The sequence below is a fragment of the Pelecanus crispus genome, chromosome Z (assembly GCF_030463565.1).
Source record: "Pelecanus crispus isolate bPelCri1 chromosome Z, bPelCri1.pri, whole genome shotgun sequence".
Classification (NCBI taxonomy): Eukaryota; Metazoa; Chordata; class Aves; order Pelecaniformes; family Pelecanidae; genus Pelecanus; species Pelecanus crispus.
The window spans coordinates 38710472-38733636 of NC_134676.1; the positions used below are offsets into that span (position 1 = coordinate 38710472).

General features: G+C 37.0%; 1 protein-coding gene across 2 annotated transcripts in view; it reads right to left on the minus strand.

Moving 5' to 3' along the window:
• The window catches only part of PCSK5 (proprotein convertase subtilisin/kexin type 5), a 264877-nt gene that overhangs the window by 127658 nt on the left and 114054 nt on the right, over positions 1 to 23165 (minus strand). For both annotated transcript variants that reach the window (XM_075725783.1, XM_075725784.1), the window contains exons 8-9: positions 14773 to 14985; positions 4726 to 4826 (exon numbers count right to left, since the gene is read on the minus strand). In XM_075725783.1, the coding sequence (XP_075581898.1) occupies positions 4726 to 4826; positions 14773 to 14985 (314 nt within the window). The remainder of the gene's footprint in view (positions 1 to 4725; positions 4827 to 14772; positions 14986 to 23165) is intronic.

Consider the following 23165-nt stretch of genomic DNA (forward strand, 5'->3'; position numbering starts at 1 on the left):
AAAAATGATCACAGTCAAACTTTTTTTTTTTTTAACCTAGACTCAGTTTAAGAAATGCCTGGATAGAATTTTCTTAAAACCTTTTTAAAGCAAGTTACATGGAAAATTTCAGACTGAATGATTATTCTTTGGCAAAGTCACCTGTAACTGAAAACAGGACCTTAAAATGGGAAACACTGGGCAACCTGAATTCAGGAAAGTACTTCTAAGTCAATCTCAATATAATAACTGAAATTGCATAAGTGGTGCAGGTGGTTAAAGCTCAGGAGAAACATAGGTTCTAAATTAAGCATTTATTTATGTTTACGTTTTTCAAATACTTCACCGTTAAGAGCATTACTTTAGAAGTACTCCAAAAATGCAAATATTCACAAAAGATTTCTAACTCACACACGCCAGTGTTCCCTTCTATAATAGGCACTCAGTCAATGGAGCAAAGACCTAGCTAAAGCTGATGAGATGAACTTAAGTGATAACCTCTCTTTCTCTTACACTGGAAGCCTACATATAGAGGTCACTTGACAGCACTTCCACAGTTCGCCTCAACTGTCTCATCACCTTTAGCCTCTGACTATATTTATGAACAAGCAAACTCGTAACTTGGATGACACAGAAAGATGTTCTCTGTATCCAAAACTGCCCTTTGCCAAACAGTATACTGCTTTTCTCCTTTCTGTAAGAAAATCAATCAATATGGGAAGTACTGCAAGTACCTGATCAGTTTTCAGAAATCTTAAGTATCTTCCTCTAACACTTTTGACCCCTTCCAATATGAACTCCATTTTCCTTTCATCTCAGTAAGTACACTCGGTTACACTGCCTTTTAGAAGAACGTGGTGCATTGTCGCTTTTCTGAATGGATCATTGGCATCAGAATTCACTGAAACTCTTTATCTCCTCCCAGCACTACCTTGTTCTAGCCTTGGTTTCATGTAACCAAAGACAAATGAAGCATACAGCTCATGTGAATAGAATCATGGAAGAAAACATACTCTCGCCAAAGCTGTACCACTGAGTATACCACACAGTAGAAACACACAGCAGATTAATACAGGCGCTACTTCTTATGTAACTGCATTTTATATACCATGGGATGGAAAACATGCATTGGCTTATAGACAGTGGAGCATGCAGTTCACTCAGGGATGTATAATGTATTCTTCCATCAGCAACATAAGATTTTTTTAAAATTTGACTTCTCCAAAGGAACACGGCACAATGCCCACTGGAATAAATGTGGGCATACTGTCTCTCCTGACCCTGATTCACCCAAACCCAAATTCAAACCTTTCATCAATGAGAAAGGGTATTTCTGATATCAGCAGTAGATGGTACTATGCAATGCAAATAGTTTAATTTTAGTAAGAAGATTGCTGCCTCTGCTGACTAAATTGATTATACTTTATACATTTAATTGCTGGTTGACAATTAGCAAAAATCAACATTGTGTAATGATTAAGAAGTGCAATACACAAGCAAGCATTTATTCATAGAGCCCGAACAGATACTAGATACACTGAGAACCATCAGATAAAACAATTAACTACCTGAATACCATAAGAAAACCATAGAATATGAAGATTAAGACATTCCTTTCTTTGTGTGGCAGTTGTTGCATATCTACATTTCTGCATGATGCCCTTGGGCTTTCCAAAAAAGCAGTCTGAAACTCAGTTACACTTCCTTGGTTCCTGCAGGAAAAAATCCACTCGATACTCAAAATACGGGACAGGAAATTTATAGAAAATATGTGTTCATGTTATTTGAAGTTGGGGTAGTAAGCAGACCACCATCCAAAACGATGTTGCCAGGACTTCAGGAGCAGATCCCAGCTGGAAAAACAAACTAAGTGGAAGGTTCAAATGAGTAGGCAGGTAAGAGGTCCTCCATCAGCTATTTGCCAATCCTACCATATGGGGCTTATCAAAGAAAGTGGCAGGTTGGAGTGGGAATCTGCCTTGCTCAATTTTCACTGGTTTAATGTACCTTTGTGTGTGAGTTGAAACAACCTCTTGGCTGTTCTAGTTCATACCCAGGCCAGACTAGTGCTCTGTTCACCTCCTGATGTCTCCCAGGAACAGAACTTGGCTACTGGGGAAAACTGACCTTGTAGGCTCGAAACCCTTCCACAGTATAATTTGTTGTGTTTTCCAGCACAAAGTGGAATGAAAGTATACATTATTACAGACATATTCAAGGAGCATTCAGGACTAAGTACTCCAATTTTTAAGCAGCTTACTGTATGAAAAGCATAATTAACTTTGCAAAACCCCTTTCAAACTAGTCTTTTTAAAAAATCTCATATAAACATTAGTGATATTAGCACAGGCACTAATATGGAATCTAAGGAAAAAAAATCTATGTAAATTCAAACTCTGTTTGAATGTAAACTTCCAGTAAGCCCTTATGCTAAGCCACAGTATCATGAGTCCCTTACATGCCATATAACTTAAAAATATTGGAGAAAATATTTAAGATGGCTTCAAAACTTCTTTTTGCATACTTTAATTTCAAGCATTTATTTAGTATCACCTAAATTGGCAGGTATCACAGGTGAAAAATACAACCTGAATTTTCAAATCAGATAAATAAATAAGAATTACAATTCAGAAACTGCTTAAAATAGTCTGGATAGATTTCATACAAACAAATCCCAGACACTAAAATTGACTATATTATGATATGATCTACTTGTAATATTAAAGGCCTTACTTAATAATCTATAACTTCACAAGAGTAAAGGTTTCTCCAGCCCTAGGACTGGATTAATTTATGGGAAAAAACAGCATGGGAAACCTGAAAATATTTCTCTCCCTAGTTTCCTTTTTTTTTTTTTCTCTTTTTCTTTCATTTCTTGGTGGTGGCTGTGTTCAGAAAATTGGTTGTAAGTACACATAGAAGAGAAAACTTAGGGAATGGAATACAAATGAGAAAAAACACATTTATGATATTATTAATATAATTCCTTTGGCTCTATTCAAATACACAGGCTAAGATTTGGAAATAAGTGAGAACCCTCCATATACTGAAACTGAATAGAATCTGAAAGGGGGCAAAATCAATACATTTTCACCCTGAATCTCTTGTTAGCACCATGCAACAGAGTACTAAAAATACAAAAAAGTGACTAGGAACTGTAGTCACTGGCACATTTTGTCTCCATCACTGCATGCAAATACAGTCATCATAGCAACTATTAATTTTGAAAAAAATAATACTACTCCACAGGAAAGAATATGGATTTCCCATTGATAAAGTCACCAAAGTTCACAGAGAAAAAAGGTTGTGTAAAGTATAAGCCTCTCAGTGTGTTTTAAGATGTCACAATCAGCAATGGCTTGTGGGTTTTGTGTACTCTTTGAAACTTTCAATTACAAAAATCATTTGTCAGAAAATGCACACAAAATGTCATACAAAATACAAACCAAAAATTATAAGCAACCTCCATTCATTAAGAAATAATCAGAAAAACTTTCAGCAGAATGAAATTTACACATGTGCAACCTTATCTGCATGTGCAGATTGTTTAGAATGAACTTAAGGATTTTAAAACTGCGATTAAGAAGAGTTTAAAAAGATTTTTTTTAAAAAAAATAGCATTATATTAAATTTTCAAAATACCTTTGTTTCTAATGACTGCATCAAGAAAATCTAATTATAATGATACAAGTGCTGCACAACTTAAGATTATGTCAGCTCTTCAATTACTAACTTTTATTCTCAAACTCAACAGCAAAAATGTATTTTGTGTTGAATATTGGCCCATGGTTTCTTCAAAAAAGAAACATTCAAGATGGAAACAATTCTGCTGCTATGAATTACATACAATTTGAAATGACTGTTGTGTGCAACTATTTTACTTCCTTCAAAGGAGCTGGTTGCCCCCAGAGGAAACTGGTTTTCTTCAGAATTTAATAGAATCAATCTCCTAGCACTTAGAAACATGTGATTCAAGCCGGATTTGGGGCAGAGCATTCCACCTTAGACCTACAAATATTATCCAACACAGCGCAAAGCAATGTAAAAGGTTTTGAAATACTGATTTACCTGCTAAATCTTCCTATTTCTGCTGCTCCATAAAGCACATTAAAGATAGACATTAGTCACAAAGAACAAAACCCTGAGGCTGAGAAAATGCTTGTAAGATGGAAACTTTTCTGATTTAAAGGTAAAAGCACCATGGAGCTATACTACCTATAGTTCTTACAGCTGAAGAACTTAACCCATTAGAAAAAAACAGACTTGTGTCAGCATGCAAAAGTTAAGAATTTTTGGTTTTCATACTATATTAATTTCTGTCCATGGTAGCCTAACACTGTCTCAAAACTTTCTTCAATGTTCAAGAACGGATATCATTAAGAGGAGCCTGACGAATGCAAGAGGCGACCTACAGTAGCTTAGAGAGTACAGCAGATCTGGGCAGCACTGTGAGGGTACTGTAAGACATGGTGAGGATCCTATACATCATCTAGTGGAAACTACCTGTGCTCAACACTGTTTCAGGTTATTTCAACACTGAGTACTCTGCTGTCATTTCCACAGTGTCAGCTTTCCTGCCCATGAAATAAGCATGTTAATCTTTCCTGCCCTTGGAAGGGTACTGTGAATTACTACAACAAAGTTGCCAAAGCACTTTGAGATCCCTGGATACAGGTGCAGGATGAGTGAGAAAGATCCTTCCGTATGCTTAAATTTTTTTTTGTCAGAGTATAACTCAGATCTTACTTTGCTTCCAGTGCCAGTGCAATGATGCCTGCAGCCATAGGTGCAGAGGCTGAGGTTCCAGTATGGCTGTCTGTGCAACGCTGCCTCAGGTCTGTGGTGATCTGGAAGAAATTGAATGTGTGAAATTTAGAACACAGCTTCAGAAATCAAAACAGGTTTCATTTGCTTGAATGAGTCACATGTACGTGGAGGGTATTTCCTTCTTTCATTGCAAGGAAAGGCAAAAAAAAAGGTGACGTTACATGTTCTGAGCTTGAAGTCCCTTGTGAACTTAGAGAAGTGTTCGCTGTATCGCAGTGAAAGCATAAGTTAGTCTCCGTTTTTTCATGGCATGATGAACAAAAAGATTTGTAAATTAGGAAAACACGCAGAGGGTTTTAAAACTGCACAGTTAGAACTCTGCCCTTCTATTTGCATCTATAGAGCACTTTCCATCCAAGAATCTCAAAGTGCTTTACAAACAGGAATGAACTAAATCTTACAGTGCTCCCTATATACAGGCTGGTTATGCCCATTTTAGAGACTATAAAAGAGGTACAGAGGTGTTAATTAGGTTACCTGAAGTCAGACTGGAATTATATGAAAGAATAGAATACAGTTGCATTCATGCTAAGTACTGTGTTTTATCCTTCCTTCATGCCTTACGCAATAATTCACATGAAATTAAGCAACAATTCATTTGAAAATCCTGATGTAATCACAAATTTGACCTAGACATCACCAGTCAACTAGTTAATTGCAGCTTTAAATTGTTATGTATTGCTTAATTATATGCTGCCACATATTTTTATATGTAATCTAAGTGGATGTATAAACTCTAATGTGCAATACCAACTAGAGGCACAGCCTTCTATGTAGCATTAGCATGCTCCTGTCCCATAATGAATTTTAGGCAGATTCTTTCTGTAAGACAGCAAATCACACACAAAAATGTGTTTATTCTAAATTCTGCTTCTTTCAGGAAATGTTAATCTAACATGATTCTAATCCATGCTCTTCTTTCTGAAGATGTGGTTCCTAGCAAGAGCAAGGCAGTAGAGACAATAAGTCCCTACTACCTAACAGAAGCCCAAACAAAACCCCCATGGACTTGAGAACAGTTAGTAGCAGACAGCAGCCTACAGCACAGAAACCTCCATGAAGGTGGCAGTGAATGACCTGTGACGCCAAACCTTATTACCAGCATTTCAGCTGATCCCTTAGATTCAGTCACTAGTAGGCATAAAATATCTGCCTGAGGGGCAGAGATGAAGCTGCTTACATGCTTCTTACCTAAGTATACAGAATTATTGTGTCTTCATTTCATCTAATTCACTAATATCATACTTCATTCACAACACAGATATGCACAAAGATGGGAGAAGGAGAGGATCAGAGGATCGAAAAATCACAAAAAGAAAAGACTTCTAATAGAGAAGGAGCTAATAGCACCCAGGAAATTATTGTTGAAAGGAAGTAGCGAGAAAGTGAAACAAAATGGAAGCTTCCAGAAGTTGAAAAAGATGGATTAAAGCATTTATAATGTCATATCCTTACATTAGTGAACTTACTAAAGGTCAGATTCAAGAATAACGAAGTCTAGAAAGAACATTTTTTCCCTATTATTTAATGCACATCTTGTTAAACAATTTCTTTTATGGGTCATCTGCTAAAAGTTGAAACCCATAAATAAAATATTCACATAATTTCTTTACCTCTTTCCTTCCCTCCTACTGACTGTGTACTAATTTAGACAATGAAAATTAATAGTGTTGGAAAAAACCTTTATGCATGCAAATTCCATAAATGCCCTGACACTATTAAGAAACGAAACTGCAGCAGGAACAGCCCTAACATTACACTGCCTATATGTGCTAATGCAAGTAGTGATTTTGCAGGTGGGATTAATGTGGCCAAGGACTACAGGATGACATGCACCCAAATACAGACATACAAGATTCAGTTGTCCTGTTTGGAAAAACACTGGTCAGTGCTGTGACAAGGAGTGGAAACGAGGCCAGGAACAAGGGAAGGCAGAAAAAGGGACTAATACATGCTTCTCTCTTTTGCAGGCTGGTACCTTGTCCCACACAAAAGTGGTGCAGCAGTTGCTTTTGGACCAAAGGGTAGCAAAACCTATAGGAGCTCAGGCAGGGAGAAGTGCCCTCATAGCAGCTCTTCCTTAAGAGACAGTCTTTCTCAATACAGTGAAAAGCACACTGCATTGTGCTATCTGTATTATCCTCTGCAAAAACATGCTTCCAGAGTGTTTTTATTGTCCTGTAGCTACAGATATCAAGCACAATAAACCATGACACGTCTTTATTTGGCAACATCTCTCACGTTCTAAGTGGATGTTGTGGTAGCAGTTTGAACTACAGACCCTTATCTCTTTCACTCAGCAAATATTTCAGGAGAAAATGTGGAGGGAAAGCTTCTTAAATGGAAATCCCATTTGAGCTATTTCAAAGGAAAGTTACTGACAGGAGCTGAGATGTTTGGGTGTAAATTACCTCCAAGATCTGAGATATGTTTTTCAGCACTATGGATTCACTGTCAGAGAAGTGTCGCGTCAATCCTGAGAAAAATAAGAGTACAGGACCACCAACCGGCGAGTAAGTTTCAAGAAGAAAAATGGTGCCCCAAACTCTTGAACCACTTGGGGCAACATCATTAATCACAATAAAAAGATGTGGTATTTGACAGCACCGTGAAGCTGTCATTAGTGTATATTTGCTGTCATTCTGATCAACAGGGTGGGGAGAAGGAGAAATTTCCAAATCTTTTGTTGAGCACAACATGTTTGTATGCTTCAAATACCTTTGTAACAACTTCTGATCTACGAAAATGCTGATCAGACTACCCAAGAGAAGTCCATGCAATATTTGAAGGGCCATGAGTTATACCCACTTCTAAATCTTTTGAATCAACTAGATTTGACTGAAGACAGTGACAATGTTTCTGGTACTGGCCTAGTTTAATCAACACAAGATTAGCAACCTAGGACAGACACCCTGATGAAAGGCAGACAAAAATGATACAAATCACCACAATGCACTATAATACCCACCAAATGCAGAAATCCAACAGCTTTCAGAAAATAAATGCACACCTTTATTAAAGAAAAAACTTTAGACACACTGTAGTTTTACAGAAGCAACTTGCTCTGAAGAATTAAGGAGATGCCATTTCTGTACAGTCATTATTAAGGCTGCATCATGAATCTTTCCATAGTTTCACCAGTTGGGAGGTTAATGACTAAGGTCAAAAATGGGATTTCCCTTAGCAGAGAACATACTCACTCTTCCTCTCCCAATCCTCTGCATTTCTTCCTAGTTCATATTTCAGGACATGAGCTTTCTGAACTGATTGAACCATTTTTTACCTTCTGCTATAGTTCTTCAAGTTATGTTGGTTTCTATGAACCTGTGACTCCCTAGGAGTGACAAGGGTTTAACAAAAATCTACTCTTCCTTTTCACATCCTTAATGTATCTGTATTTACCCAAAATTAAAGGTGCCATGTTGTGTGTATCTTGATACCCTAAAAGAGTTTCTGAACAAGAGCAGGTTTTCGTTTGTGTTTTAAGAACTGTCAGGAGATGTTGGGTTTTTTTGTGGTTTTGTTTCAAGTTCTGCTTAGAGCAGAAGCTAGTCAGCAAGGCAGAAATATATCTTAGAAGAGAAAGAAACTCAGCAGATGAATTGGCATTTTTTAGAAAACAAAGAAATAGGTGGAACAGTAAGTAGAGAGGTTATTTTCAGAAGGTAAGACATGTAATAGGTTTATAAATTATATGTGAGGGACTTTCATATGTAAATCCCTTAGTGCTTTAAGAAATAATTTGAAAAAGGAATTCAAAAGAAATGTGATGCATTTGTGCAACATGTTTGATAAATGAAAGGACCATATAGATAACTATATTAGGTGGTGTTTAACCTATCCTAGCTGCATTGTCTGGAGTGGGGAAGCTATCTTCCAGCATTGTCCTATAGTATTCAAAACAGCAAGAAGAGAATAAAAGGACAAAATACCTTGACAACTGTATATTATTAGCCAATACTTCTGCACTCACTCTGTTATGAGAGATAATCTCTATAAAGAAGTACATTTTTATGGTCTTTACCTACTGTTAATTTGCCTTTGTCCCAGAGTGTGTTTCTATGCCTATACCTATGCTGGCACTTAACAGCTGCTCTTGAAAACACCTACAAGTAATTCTAGTTCTTTTCTCTAAGAGTCTATGTAAAAGGTGTACATCAGCTGCATCTGTGAAATGTTTGTACGCATTAGGCATGTTAATACAGCCAAAGGTTGGCAACTCAGTCCATAATGGGCTAACAGTTACTGCAATAAAATTTGGTACAGCATGAAGTCAAGCACACCTGGAGTACCTTCCCGGAGCAAGAAGCAACTCATGCAAGACGGTAACATCAGTGTGTATTTAACTGTAATCATTAGCTCAAATTATTTCAGGCCAGAATTTGCTTCTATTTAGTTCAGACTCAGTAAAAAAAGCTCCATATGGAAAACAGAGCTGTGTAGGTGAAATTATGTTCTTAAGCTATCATTGTACAAGACTGAAAAAAAATCCTATATTTGTAACAAGCAATCATAAAAACGCATAGTAATGAAAAGAGAAAAAAAAAAATCTTTTGTGTAGTTACAAAAGTGTGGGTGCTTCTATTAGTCTATATTGAAACCAAAACATTTTTATATGAATTTTTAGTCCACACAATGACTGCCCAACATTTGGTTACTGTTTGTTCATCTGCCTTATAATACATTCTGCACATAATGAATAGAAAAACAGAAAAGAAAAAAAGATATTAAACTGAAGAACTGCAAGGGAAAATATGAAGGAACTGTGGAGTATGACACTATAAAGTTGTAACCATTCACGGGCCCTTAACAGGACAGTGGATAGGTATTTCTGTATTACAACATTGCAGAATTTCATATGATACTGGAGTTTGTTCTGAGTTACATGACAATAAATAAGTTAATTTGATTTTGACTGTAACTCCCACACCAGGTCACTTCTTCCTGATTTACTGCAGCAGTATTTTTTTTTTCCTATTCTGAAGATAGGAGTCTCACTCCAACAAACCAAATCACCATATGACTTGACCAAATATTGCTATTCTTTTCATATTATGGCATGAAGTTGAGCCCTTCATAGCTAATTTGTATATTGCATATAAATGTATATGCATAAGAGAATTTGGATAATTTAAATTTAATAATAATCTTTCTATTCATCTTCTATTGTTATTTCTCCCTTTAAACTTACTGCAAGCTCTAAGCTTTTTGTGGAAAGATATGAAGGCAATCTGACTCAAAAGGAGCAGCAGTCTAAACAAAAATGTGAGATACGATGCAGTGAAAAGGATGTGTGGTACAACAATGAAAACAAATACACATCTTTATTCTAGACTCTTTTAGCATTTTATAGCAGTTGAAAAACTCCATCCTCACAATTTTCAGTTCTGTCTTCAGTTCAGTGCTTGTTTCAAACAAGACCTCTTTCCAAGGTAAAGGAGGTTTGATAGGTCTTTAGGAGCACTGGATTTTAGTAGACAAGTTGGAGAAGAGAATAGTGATACTATCATTATTGCTCTCAAAATCAGGCTATGAGCAAGAGAATCACACAGGTGAGAGCAATGTCCCTGTTTCCACGTGTGTGCATGTTGAAAGGACTGCTTAATACTCAGTTTGAAAAGTAGGCCTCACAATTTTATGTCACTTCTCATCAGGCTGTAGCATAACAGAGGTACATAGTATCCCTTATGGGGATAACTGGTTTACAAACAACACAAAGAGACAGCTATTGATGGCATCTCTCGTACACTCTTCTGCTTTGTCTCTGAAAGTGTCTGGAGGGGGAACAGGCTTGCCTGGCTTTAAATACCAAGTACCAGTAGTAAAACACCCTCACACAGGTTGTGTGTTTCAGAAGTCAATTGATAATATAGTACAGAAAAAAGAGTCTTGGAGGGAATATTTATGGTCTGATATTCAAGCATTTGAGATCAGTGAATCTTATGGCACACGCAATATCAAAGTTGCTTTACTCAAATGTAAGGATAAATTAAGTTCTGGTAAACAAAGGATCAACAGACTTGGGTTAATTCTTATGGCTCCTCAGTACGTTTATGCTTTTACCATTCACTCTGCAAAATGATGCACTCTGTAGGAACAATCTAAAATTGGCATATGCAACTGGATTGCTCCCAAAGGAATGGAGGGTCTGATTAGTAAAAGCAATCAGTGCTTACAGAACTGGTGGATTTCAGTTAAAAGTTATTTTTACTTATCTCTTATAGCCTGTGTGAGAACTCCAGAACATCCAAATTAAGGATGTTTTTAAACAGACATATCTTTAAATCTTTTCAATAATGTTTATATAAACCCTCTTCATTATTTCTCTAACTATGGGATAATGTATGTTCATTTTATATATAGTAATTTATCTTTCATTTGTAAAGTATGCCTGTCAAAAATCTTACAATAAAATATAAACCTGTATTAGCACAGTGCATAAATTCTAGAAGTGATGGGTACTATACTTCAGTAAACTAAAAAAATATCTATTCTCGTGGTTCATAAGAAAGTCTTTAACCATGAAGGTGAGATCACCTCCAGGTGTTTTTCATTCTAGCGTAAGTCATAAGGGAGTGACACATCAGAAATAAGCAATGGTCTCTTATTGAAATAGTAATTCTGTAAAAGCAGAAAGTCCATGCTAATTGAAAAGAATGGAAGACAATCATCAGGAAAACTACAGCTACTAAAAAATCAGAGGAATGCACATAGATTAAATCAGCTAAGTAGAAAACTATAAATAAGGACTGAGAAACATACAGATATTTTACTAGATTTTAAAGAAATGAGCAAGGATATTCTGGTCAACAGAACAAGTATTGACAGGTGCAAGAAGTAATAAATAAATAAATAAAGAGTAAAAGACAAAGTGGATAGCAATGAATAAAAATTAGGAGACAGAATGTGCATAGAGGTGGTAAGGAAAGACAAAAGCCAAATGGCAAAGCCTGCAAGAACAGAATATAGTAAAAGGATGCTTTATTTTCAAATATATCAGAAGGAAAAGAACCCCCAAACCAATATTATTTTAATTGTCCAGAAATAATAGAATAATTAATAGCAGTGTATAGGAAATGGCTATTTTACTGGATGTACCTTTTGGGAAAAAAATCTAAATTACGTTTTCAGAGCATACAAAGATGATAAATCATCTTCCTATTTATACGTATTTCAAATAGCAAGTTTAAATCAGAAAGACTGGAAGCACCAAAGACTTTTACAAGAGCTGGACAGGGAACATGTTAGACTTTACTGTTGATTTTAGCAAGTCTTTGAACACTGGAGAAAAGATCGAAAGAAAACCCACACATTGTCAATATTTTGAAAGGGTAAGCAGTATTGTCCTAATAATTTCATCTATTTGCCAAGTTTGTATCTAGTGTAAAACAGCTGATAAAGGATCTAAAGTAATCATTAATAAATTAATTAACTAATAGTATACTTAATGGTGGATAACATAAGCTGCTGGAAAAGGGAGCTTGCCGAAGTGCTGCAGTGTTTTTTTTCTGGCCACCACTTTGGTTGAAAGTAGTACAGTTGTGATTCTACAAGACACATAATGTGATACTGCACATTAAAAAAAAAAAATTATTTAAGAGATTAAAAATGTACATGATACATAATACATATATTGAAAATGGGATAATTATGAGATCTCAAAATGTAAGCATACATAAGAAATCAGATATATATTTAGAAGCAGAGAAATTATATATATACTTATAGCACGTATAAGAAATGAGTCTTGTTTCTAATCAGGCCTTGCACAATTTGGTTCTTGGCCTTAATATGACCTATAGCTTTTATCAAAGACCTGGTAGAAAACACCATCAGCTTCTGATGAATGCTGCACTTGGAGAAATATTGGAGACAGTGATGATGAGGGCTGGTCCGGCCTGGTTAATAAACCACTACAGCCAGTGATAAATGGTGCAATAAGGAGACCATAGCTACCCTCAGATCTGTCCTTGGACCACCAACTCTGAAAAAGAGAAGCAGCAGCTCTGAAAGCGGGTTGGGCATCACACAACGATGAACACATTACATGACAGTGAAGCTAACAAGTCTCAGTCAGGCTTAATGTATGAAGACAGGGGAACTGAGTTGGCACTCACAGATACACATTTTCCTGTGCATTTGGCACTGACACTGCTACTACCTGACTGGTGTGTGCTCAAAGCTCATCAAATAGGAGAAGGTTTATAAGAAAATGTGCCCTACACAGAATGATGCAAGAAGCTTACCTTCATTTATCAAAAGGGATTAACTGACAAGCCTACACGGGTAGAGAGAAAGACATCACACATCTAGAGTGCTCTTCATATTAGCAATAAAATCTGTGACACAACCAAATGCCTAGAAATTGAAGCTAGAGGAGCTCAGATAGCAAAAAAGAGAAATTTTTTAATGGCAATGGGTAATTAAAACAACTTGCCCTAAATTTAAGTGGATTTTCTGTCAACGGAAGCTTTGAAAGCAAGCTTGTATTTATGAAAATTATTGTTGAGTTGACAGCAACTGTGGGATTTGAAGGACTCAGGGAAGTCCTATAGACTCGGCTAAGCAAGAGGTCAGGCTGGGGAACCACAATTACCTCTGCTCAGCTCTTATTGTATTAGTCTCACTTAAACATGAAGAAGTTATTGAAGGTCTTTTAAAGGGTAGTACAGCGAATTTAATCACAGAAGTGAGGACTGCTAGGAGACAGAGTAATTTCTTTTCTTTATTATTATTTATCAGGGAGAACAAGAAACATGCCAGGAACAGAGATAAGGTTTCAGTGGAGAGAAACAAGTTAAGAACAGAAAAATTACTGGAACAAAGAACCACAGAACAGGTTTAAAACAAAAATTAGATCATCTGAAAATAAAGGAGAATCCAAGAAGGGATGGCCAGCATCCCAGAATCCTGAAAGACAAGGCAGACACTATTAAAAAAACCATAGCTGCAAGAATTTTTAACTCGTCACAGACACCAAGAGAGGTATCTGCTAAGGACCAGAAAGAACGTAATGTTGGATGGGTGCTTAAGAAAACATCTTGGGGGGGGGAAGGCGGGGGGAAACCTCAACCCCCTAAATTTTCTGATCAGGAAGAAATTAAGTTCTGTAAGTTATACACTAGAATAAATAAGCTGGGAAGAGGACAATATTAACAAACCTGAACAATCCTAGTACAAGGGTTTAAAAGGTTAAAAGGAGTGGTATATTGAATATTGAAAAGTATATTGAATGCACTCAATTTGAAAAAGCAGACATAGCATACAAATACTGATGGTATCAATAGATTATCAAACAGAATTAAAACAATTTGTCAGTTTCCAGCCAAGATGAGAACATAATGGAAAATGGATGCTGGCTGTTTAGGTATGAGATGAGGAACAATACAAGAAAGATGAGCACTGAGCTTAATCTTGCTTACAATATATCATCTAGGTGGAATAGGCAGTACTATGAATAATAACTGACCATCACTGAATGTAAAGGAGAAATGACGCTGGATTGAAATAAATCTGAGAGAACAGAGAGGTACGTAGGAAAACTCCTAATATTGTGCAAGTAAAATATGAAAACTTTTGATAACTGGATTAAAAACAACAGGAGGATATGTTCTCAGGCCTATTGATAGGGTACAAGGTATTGGTTTCAGTGGCAGTGGCAATAGGATCTTTGAAAGCATCAATCAGAGATGGCAGCAACTAGATGAATGCAAAAACCTGATGTGAACTGGGTATACCTGCAGTGCACTGGGCTGCAACATGTAGATACCCATGCTGGTTACAAAAAGCAGTATGGTGACGCCAGCCAAGTAACACACTGGGGCTAAATGAACTTGCCCACATATGATCTTTTTCTAAAGCAGTCCACAAATTAGTATAAATGAGGTCTCCCTGTACCCCTACCCTCAAAGTCACCATGCAAAACACAAACCCATACACATAAAAAAAAAAATGTTAAACCCGTACTATTTTCCTGTCGTAGGATTCCCCACTGCTGTATGTTGTAGCTAGTGTGGATGCACATTCTTCCAGATACCATGGCTTCTTTCCACTTTCAGCTGTGCTGCTTATGGAGATAGTGTAGATGCTATTGGTGTAGCCATCACAGGAGCAGTGGTCTCGACTTCTTCCACCATTTCCAGATGCCCAAACAAAGACTGAACCTAAGCCTCTTCTTCCCTGTTTGGAAACAGCACAAAAGATTTGATTAGTAATTCTTCTTTTCCCCCTCACCTGGTTAACAGACAGATCTTTTCCCCCCAAAAGACATCTGATGAGGGAAAGACAATAAAACAAACTAGCTCACTGAGAAGAATCTGAAATGAAAACAGGATTTAGCAGAGTTCAGAATCAAACATCAGAAAAATTCAGAAAATGAGCGGTATGAACACAGCTTTAGAAACAACTCTTATATAGTCTCTGTTTGTTGCTCTGCATCTATGCTATCCAGCTGTACCAAGAAAGAGGTGCTGAAGACTCAGAGGAAGATTAAAACATCATACTGGGTTGGAAAAGGAAAAAAAAATAGTATACCTGAAACTAAATCCCTTTGTAATGCATGATCCCTTTCATTTATTAGGGCATTCTCATCTGTTTACTCTTGGGTTGCCTGGTGGCACTAGATATTGTTTGGGTAGCATTGTATACTGTGAACCACAGCATCATTGTTTTACAGACACTACAAATCACAGAATCACAGAATACTTGAGGTGGGAAGGGGCCTCAGGCTGTCTAGTCCAACCTGTCTAGTCCAACCCATCTAGTCCATTATGAATGCTAAATACACAATACAATATAAACCAAAAAATGGACAAAAATAAAAGATTCCTATAAATCTATTATAATGAAGCACTAAAGCGTTAGTTCAGCATGATACTTTAAATATATGACTAGTTGCGCAAGTTACTTAGGCATATTCATAATTTCAAATGAGGACTTAAAAATAGGTAACCTCACCTTGACATTTCCTTAACACACCAAAGTTATATAGTGTCCAAATGAATCAAAACATTTTTGATTGTGCTAGTACTCTTATATAGGCATTGATATGAAAAGTGAAGATGACCAGTAACCTGTATTGCTGATACATGGGAATTGAGAATTACTGATATATGAGTAATTGGGCTTTTCCTGATTTATATTTACATATTTCATGCCAGCGAATGAAATTCAGACTCATGCAACTGTATGATCTGCATTAATTATCAGCACTCACTATCTGGAAGCACTTTACCATTCAGACAGAAAGGTTCACCAAAGGACTAAACTTGTCTTTGATTAAGCTAAATTGTGTCACCTTTTCTTACATGACATTCTCCCAAAGCATGGGACATCACTCAGTTATGATTATGCTAACAGTCTCATTTATACCTCATTTGCTTGCAACTCATCATGTAGTATCTACCCCCACCCCTGTGTATGATAAATTAATTTTATAAGGCATAGACCACCACTTTCTGTGCATGAATTAATTGCTTGGCCATGGGGGGAGTCTGTTTGAATTTTTTTTTTTTCTAGGCAGACTGCAATTGTGTACCACAAACAACACGAAGACAGCTGTTGGACATCTACTAGGTCAACCTTAAACAATTAGCAATTCAAAGATTCATTTAATCCAGATGCTCAGAGGGGTTTCACTATGGCTTTTTCTGCTGAGCATAACTGAACCTACATCAATGTAAGACAAAAAACCCTCACAGTTCACAATCCAGGCTTGAGTTCTCAAACATTGATGAATTTCATTTTGTAAGTTTAATAAAAGTATACTACCTGGAGAGACTCTTCTCTCCAGCAAAATAAGTTAAATATCAAACTCTCCTGGCTAGTGTTTACATAAGATTATGTCTCTAAAATGCAACTTCTCATTAAAAAAACATTTCAAGCAGAGAAAAAATCCCAGGGTGCCAAGTTAAATGTATTATGAAATCCACATTCTCCAGACAAGATCAGTCTGACCAGCCGGGAAGTGTAACTATTTTAACTTTTTTCACTTCCTTTCATTGATCTTAGCTACTACACTAACAAAAAGATGCAAAATATCGACATTTTTTGTTGTTTTAAGACAACCGTTATGAAGTGTTACAGCTCTCTCTCCCCATATTATGAACTCCTGACAAATCAAAACCCCCTTTCCATTTGGGGTTCTTGTTCTGCCTGATTTTCTCAGCCAGCAGGGTCTGATTCAGAGCTTCTCAAAGCCAGTGGGAAGTGTTTTGTAACTTTATGGGGCTGGAACTGGTTTACAAACCACTCCTCTCTCATTCTACCATCTAGTCATTTCCCTTTGCATATCTTTACTTCTTACAGCTCCATTCTGAAAACATCTGATAAGACAGACAAAAGGAAGGGTAACTGGAAAGATGATTTCATGCATATTGACCCATTTATTATCCCAGCAGCTCAGGGAGCCAGAAATTAGGGCCCTCTGTATGTTTGTGGGGATTGCAGTGGAAGATTATGCTAAAGATACGCTGGTTGTCTACTTTTGATTTTTACTGGTTCTGTTTTGGTTTCATCCCATCATCTCTTGCAATTAGATCACGCTTCCCAGCAGTATTCTACTATTTGCTTTCATCTTCTGTCTCCTCAATGGTCACTTCTGGCTTGTCTGTCAATTCTGACATCTGTTTCAGAGTCATGTACACATTCCTGTCCAGTCCTACATTGCCCTTAAGAAACAACTTCTCTCTCCTACATACAACCCCCCCCCCCAACAATGTTAATATATGTATAGGCAGGTAGAATACACAGAAAAAACATATCGTACAGACACACCTCTACCTCCAGGACACGTCAAAATATTCCATCAAAACCTTTTTTTGATGAATTTTCACAACTATCTGCTATCTGAAGAATTTTACATTTTTCTTCTTCACATGGGTTTCTTGAAAGTACAGTATTATGTAACTACATTTGGTCAAATGGATACCCCATGGGAATTTCAGAGTAACCCACCCATACAACCAACAGAGAAGAAATGACAATTCAGGCTAATCAAACCACAGATCCAAGGAGGAAAGAAATGGAATGTAACTATTTTAATATTTTGGCTAAAAGTCTATCTTCCACTTTCTAAAAAAAAAGTTTTGTAAAAAAAATTCTCAAAAACATATGCATACAGGGAAATATCCTACCAATAACAGTCCAGCTGTCATTTTTATGCTGTCATCATCAGCTGCTTTTGTCTGCAAATAGCAGTATAACATGATTAGTCCTACTCATGCAATGAAAACCTTTTCACAGCAGGGTAGGACTATACTTTGTATAAATTTTGCAGGAGTAACCCTGAATTATTAGCTTCTCTGCACAGAGAATGTGTCTATATTTCTTTAGGTGCATACTTACACTGCTGTACTAATAATGAAAAATGAGCTGCAGAAACAGATACGTGAACACATTTTTGGGCACAAAAAGTGGTCCTGATGAAAAAATACCAATGGATGTCAGAAATTCTGCAATGCAGTATTTAAAAATAATAAACACCAATTTAGATTTTAATAGTAATGACAGGGCTTTAAAAATAACAGCCACTTGTACCCAAATTTACCTTTCCATGCTAAGTTTTTTGTAAACAAATAATAACAAATGTTTCTTCAAAAGTAATGTGTCCTGAAAATATATAAAGTATCAACATCTCTGTTATTGCAATAAAAAAGTAAGTACCAGGTGCACTGACTAATGGAAAAGAGTATTTTCTAATACATACAAAGAAAGAATTCCCATTCCTCTAACACATTGCAATACTGCACATTTAACAACTCAGCATTTTACAGAAAACAGCAGCATCACCTTCAGTCTAGAAAACATGCTAAAGATCTAGTTCCTAGAACCTATTTCGCAAAGCAAATGGCAGCCTTAAAAAAAAAAAAAACCAAACCCCAAAACTAAATTCAACCTGACTATAATAATGTGTCAAGTAAATAAGTTCTGGTTTACATTTACTGCCTATTGTTAAACTACCATTTGGTTTCCTCTTTCTCCCTGTTTCCAAACACCCTGCTTTAATTCAATAGACCCAGTCATGCTCAGGAAATTATAAACTTGCTAGTAACTATACCAAACAAGTAATTACAGCAACAGCATCAGCTGTCCTACTGTATGTGAATGCCATTCCCAATTGGTCTCCTTTAAATACATAAAGTTAAATAACATTTGGACCGTGTTACAAAGTTAAGGTAAACACACATGCAAGGCACACTGTCTAAATCTATCATCTGTCATCTGCCAGATGCCCAAGGGTGTCAAGATGAAAAGTCAAGCCTTGAGCTGCCAAAGAAGCCATGTGTCATTTATTACTCAAAAGCAAAGGTGCATTTACAAACCATATGGGTACAGCTTGAGCAAAACTAAAAGAGTTAGTGACCTATAGCAGAAGCATGGACCAGAGTGGAACGGGTGTGCAGCAAAGTACGCTCCGTGCTTGTCCCATGATGTTAAAAATGCATTACCTCTCCACCTAGAAACAGTGTTGTTTCTGCTCTTCCATTTGCAATGATAGCTACTGACTCCCTCTCACAAACTCTGCAAGGTGTCCATAACTGCACTTGTGTTTGTCAGTGCACATGTCAGACCATTATGAAACGTTCTCCTTTTGTTTTGTCTACTTTCTTAAATTGCACAGAATGTCAGATAATTTAAAAAAAAAATAATCAAGTGTGCCATTATGATAAAGAAAAAGTCTCACTGACAACTAAGACTTGCTATTGACCTAGTCACAGTCCAATTTTCTAGCACATATCCTGGGCAAAGTCAGTGTGCTCAACACACAGCTGACCTTGAATGAGACGGACTCAGGTCATTGACAAAAAGGCCCCAAGGCAGAAATTGCACCTGAAAAAGCACGGCACAAAAATCTTGGGGCATTCCCACTTTTTTTCTGCTACTGCCTCCTTTTCCTTGGTCAGCAAGTTGCAAGCAGGGTAAGTGATACGAAAGCTCTTTTTTTTTTTTCCAGTTCAACCGCACGGAAGGGTTAGTCTGCCAAGAACCAGAGCCAGTATGAACATGTTCGTAATGACATCTGCAGAATTTCCTAACACTATTAAAAGAACATCCTCCACTCCAAGTGCATGCGTTTGTGTATGTGTGTGTGTATACGTATAAACCACATCTTTATGAGTGAATGCCTTAGTGGTACTGGCAGGAACCATTATAAGGTAGAGGTCTTCACACACTCATCTAAAGACAACCAGCAGCCCCACACACTTTCAAGTTGCTTCCAGCACACTTCCATCTAATAAAAACAGTTTCCATCTACGACGTGTAGTTTGAGCCAGTGGAGCAAGATTTATTCACACTATTTTACAAAGTTTAGACTGTACATTCATTCACTGCTTTACAAGTCAAGCTGCCTTAATCCAGCCTGTGAATCCTGATGTTTTCCTGCCCAGGAATCGAATGCCCCAATAACCCTCCCTGCCTATGGGGTGAGTTGCTGTCTCTATAGAGGTGATCAAATTTACCAAGGGACAGGGAAGAAAACGTGAAGGGGCAGGAAAGACAGAGGACAGAACCACTGACCTGGCGTAAGTGGAGGTACAGGGGTTGCAGCCAGGGAGAGGTAATTTGGCACCAATATGCTAGAAATCCCACACCCATGAGCAGAAAACAAATCATGAACATATAAAATGGAGAGAGAAGGAGGGACACTCGATCCACCTAAACATTTAATTTCCTCTATTCTCCCCAATACTGTTCTAAAATTACTTAGTGCTTCCAAGAACAAAAACTGCTGCTGGGAAGAGAAACTGATCCTGGTGTGGAAGCTGGAAAAAGTAGCCCATGGTATGACCTCTTCCTTAAAAAACTAATTCCTTAAGAGGAAATGTTCATAACTGAATGTGCAGAACAGAGGTCAGCCCTTTGGAGACCAAAAAAACTAATATGCAGGCATGGTTTTGAGTGCAGCACAGTACAACCACTGTAGGGCCAGGCACCAAGGATCACAGCATCCTGAGAGATGCACCTGTGAGAGGCAGCATCTCGTTCCTTCCAGCTTCCACTGATTTCTGCAATCCCTTGGAGCTGGATGCTGCTGCCCTGTGTAGAGGCATAGTGCATTTTGCTTTTGAGAAGCAGCATCTCTCAGCTTCTGCTGAGTTTCTACCAGTCCACTTAAATTTTAATCTGGGAATGAAAAATAGTCTGGCACACCACCCTTAAAAGACTCTCCCATAGGCTGCACAACACTCTCACTTGAAAGTAGGCATCTCTCCAAAACAGATAATGGCAAGCTGAGAGTCCAAGCCAGCAATTCTGAAGTGCTATCAGAAGACAGCCAAACAGATTAGTTTTTATTAAAACAGCCTCCTTGGGTATTAAAAGCAAAAAATCATGAACACATGGAGATATTTCTGAGGCTATTAATTCTGTTGAGGTATCCATGGTCTCAGAAAAATTCACATTTGTGCATCAATTCATTAAAAATGTGAACCTATGATATCTATGAAGAAATGAATAATAAGCCTAACAGTTGTACTTAAATAAAGACGCGTATTTGAGGGAAAGTCTAAAAATTAAGTCCTGTGATTTTATATTAGCAGTCATGTTTTTACTCTTAGGAAAACTTAGGAAGTCAAGAAAAACTTAGGAAGTCTAGTCCTGGAACAGGCATATGCACAATACATATACAACACAAAAATCTGTCACTACTTACAAAAAGCAAAGATTACCTTATATTGTTGAAAAGGCAAGTTGTTACTAAAAAAGTTAAACTTTTTGACTGAACCAGGTTCTTAATTAAGAAAAGGAAAAACAAAATAATTAATCATGACAAAAAGAAGGAAAAATGTTTTTTATTAGCTCATAGGATATGATATCTTTAAAATACTGAAGCATGAAAATATTTTAATGTGTGCAGATGCCCCCCCCATATTGAATAACTACAAACACCCATGCATTAACACAATAATCAGTGTTAATTATTATTATATATTGTATACATTAATAAACAGGATATATCAGTGGAACATTTCAGCATGCATCCTTGCATGTGGTATATTTTTTATTTTATTCTTCACTAGAACAACAGCTTAAACAGCTCCAAGATATTCCCCACAGAGCTATAATTAGTGCTTAAAGTGCAACAAAAAGAAGTGTTGGCTGAAACCTGAAATCTGAACCTGTGGAATGCTGGAATGAATTTCTCATTTTCCTAAACAAAACAGAGACAGCAATAGGGCTGCATGAATCGCAGTTCTGGTTCAGGCTATCTCTCCATATTATCATTACTATTGTTGTTGTTGTTGATATTGTTACTGGGATAAAGCAAGCTGCATATTGTAAACACCTATGATAAAACAAGAGCTGGGTTTTCCAAAATTTCTGTTGCACAAAGAATTTCTAGTTAATGATAGGTAAAATTGTCCCTGCATGCAAAGCCAAAGTAAACAGGCAGTGCACAAGAAAGATACCTGTGTTAGGACTGGATATGGGATGGACTTCATCACCTTTATACTACTGTCTGATTAAGCACTCTAGAGAGGAGTCCATGGCCACCAGATCCACATAGCTGTTTCACTACTTAGGGCAGACTCTTTCTTATGGAAAACTTCATGTTTTGAGATATCTGTCTATATCCTGAGGTTCAATGAAGAACTTCAGATTTTCTTCAAATTTAGCTCTTTTCAGTAAATAAGCACGAAAATAGAGCTGCTGCGCTTCTACCTCTGCAAACTGAGGACTGCAGTAATCGCTTTGTGCAGTTTGTCTCCCATAGCATTTGTTTAGGAGGAAACAACACACCTAGGCTGTGTGCAAAACCATTGCCTTCTCAGTTTTGTGCCTTAAACTTATGTTAAATTCTATGCACAGAAAACTCTTGACACCAAACTTCCAGCAATTAGCCTTTCAGAAACCTATTTTTTCCCACAGGACATGTACAAGTACCTAGATTCTGCTGTTGTTCAAGTATATGAGTAAAGTGGATATGTGACTTGCCCATACAAAATAACCAGAACCGTGTTTCAAAAATGCACTCTCTGAAATGTATGTACTTAAGTGTATGGAAAGACACCCATTTGCCAAAGCTGCTTTTCAGTATTGGCTCTCCAAATTAAGATTTACCCCACAACAAGAATGGTGTGGTTTTCTATGTTCAAATATATCACCTGTTTCAGGCTGGGCACCCAAAACCAGAGGCCATTTCTGATGACAAGTCCAAAAGCAGTAATGCTATTCTGGCTTGTTACAACAGTTTCCATATATGTGTGAGATGGGATGAGGTAACTAAACAGTTTTGGTTTCCAGTACACTTTGTGACATTGTAAGGAAACTGGACATTTTGAGGTATATTTTCCTGTAACTTTCATTCCAAATTTTCCTGCCTTTTAGGATTTGTATATTCCACTGGATGTAATGTA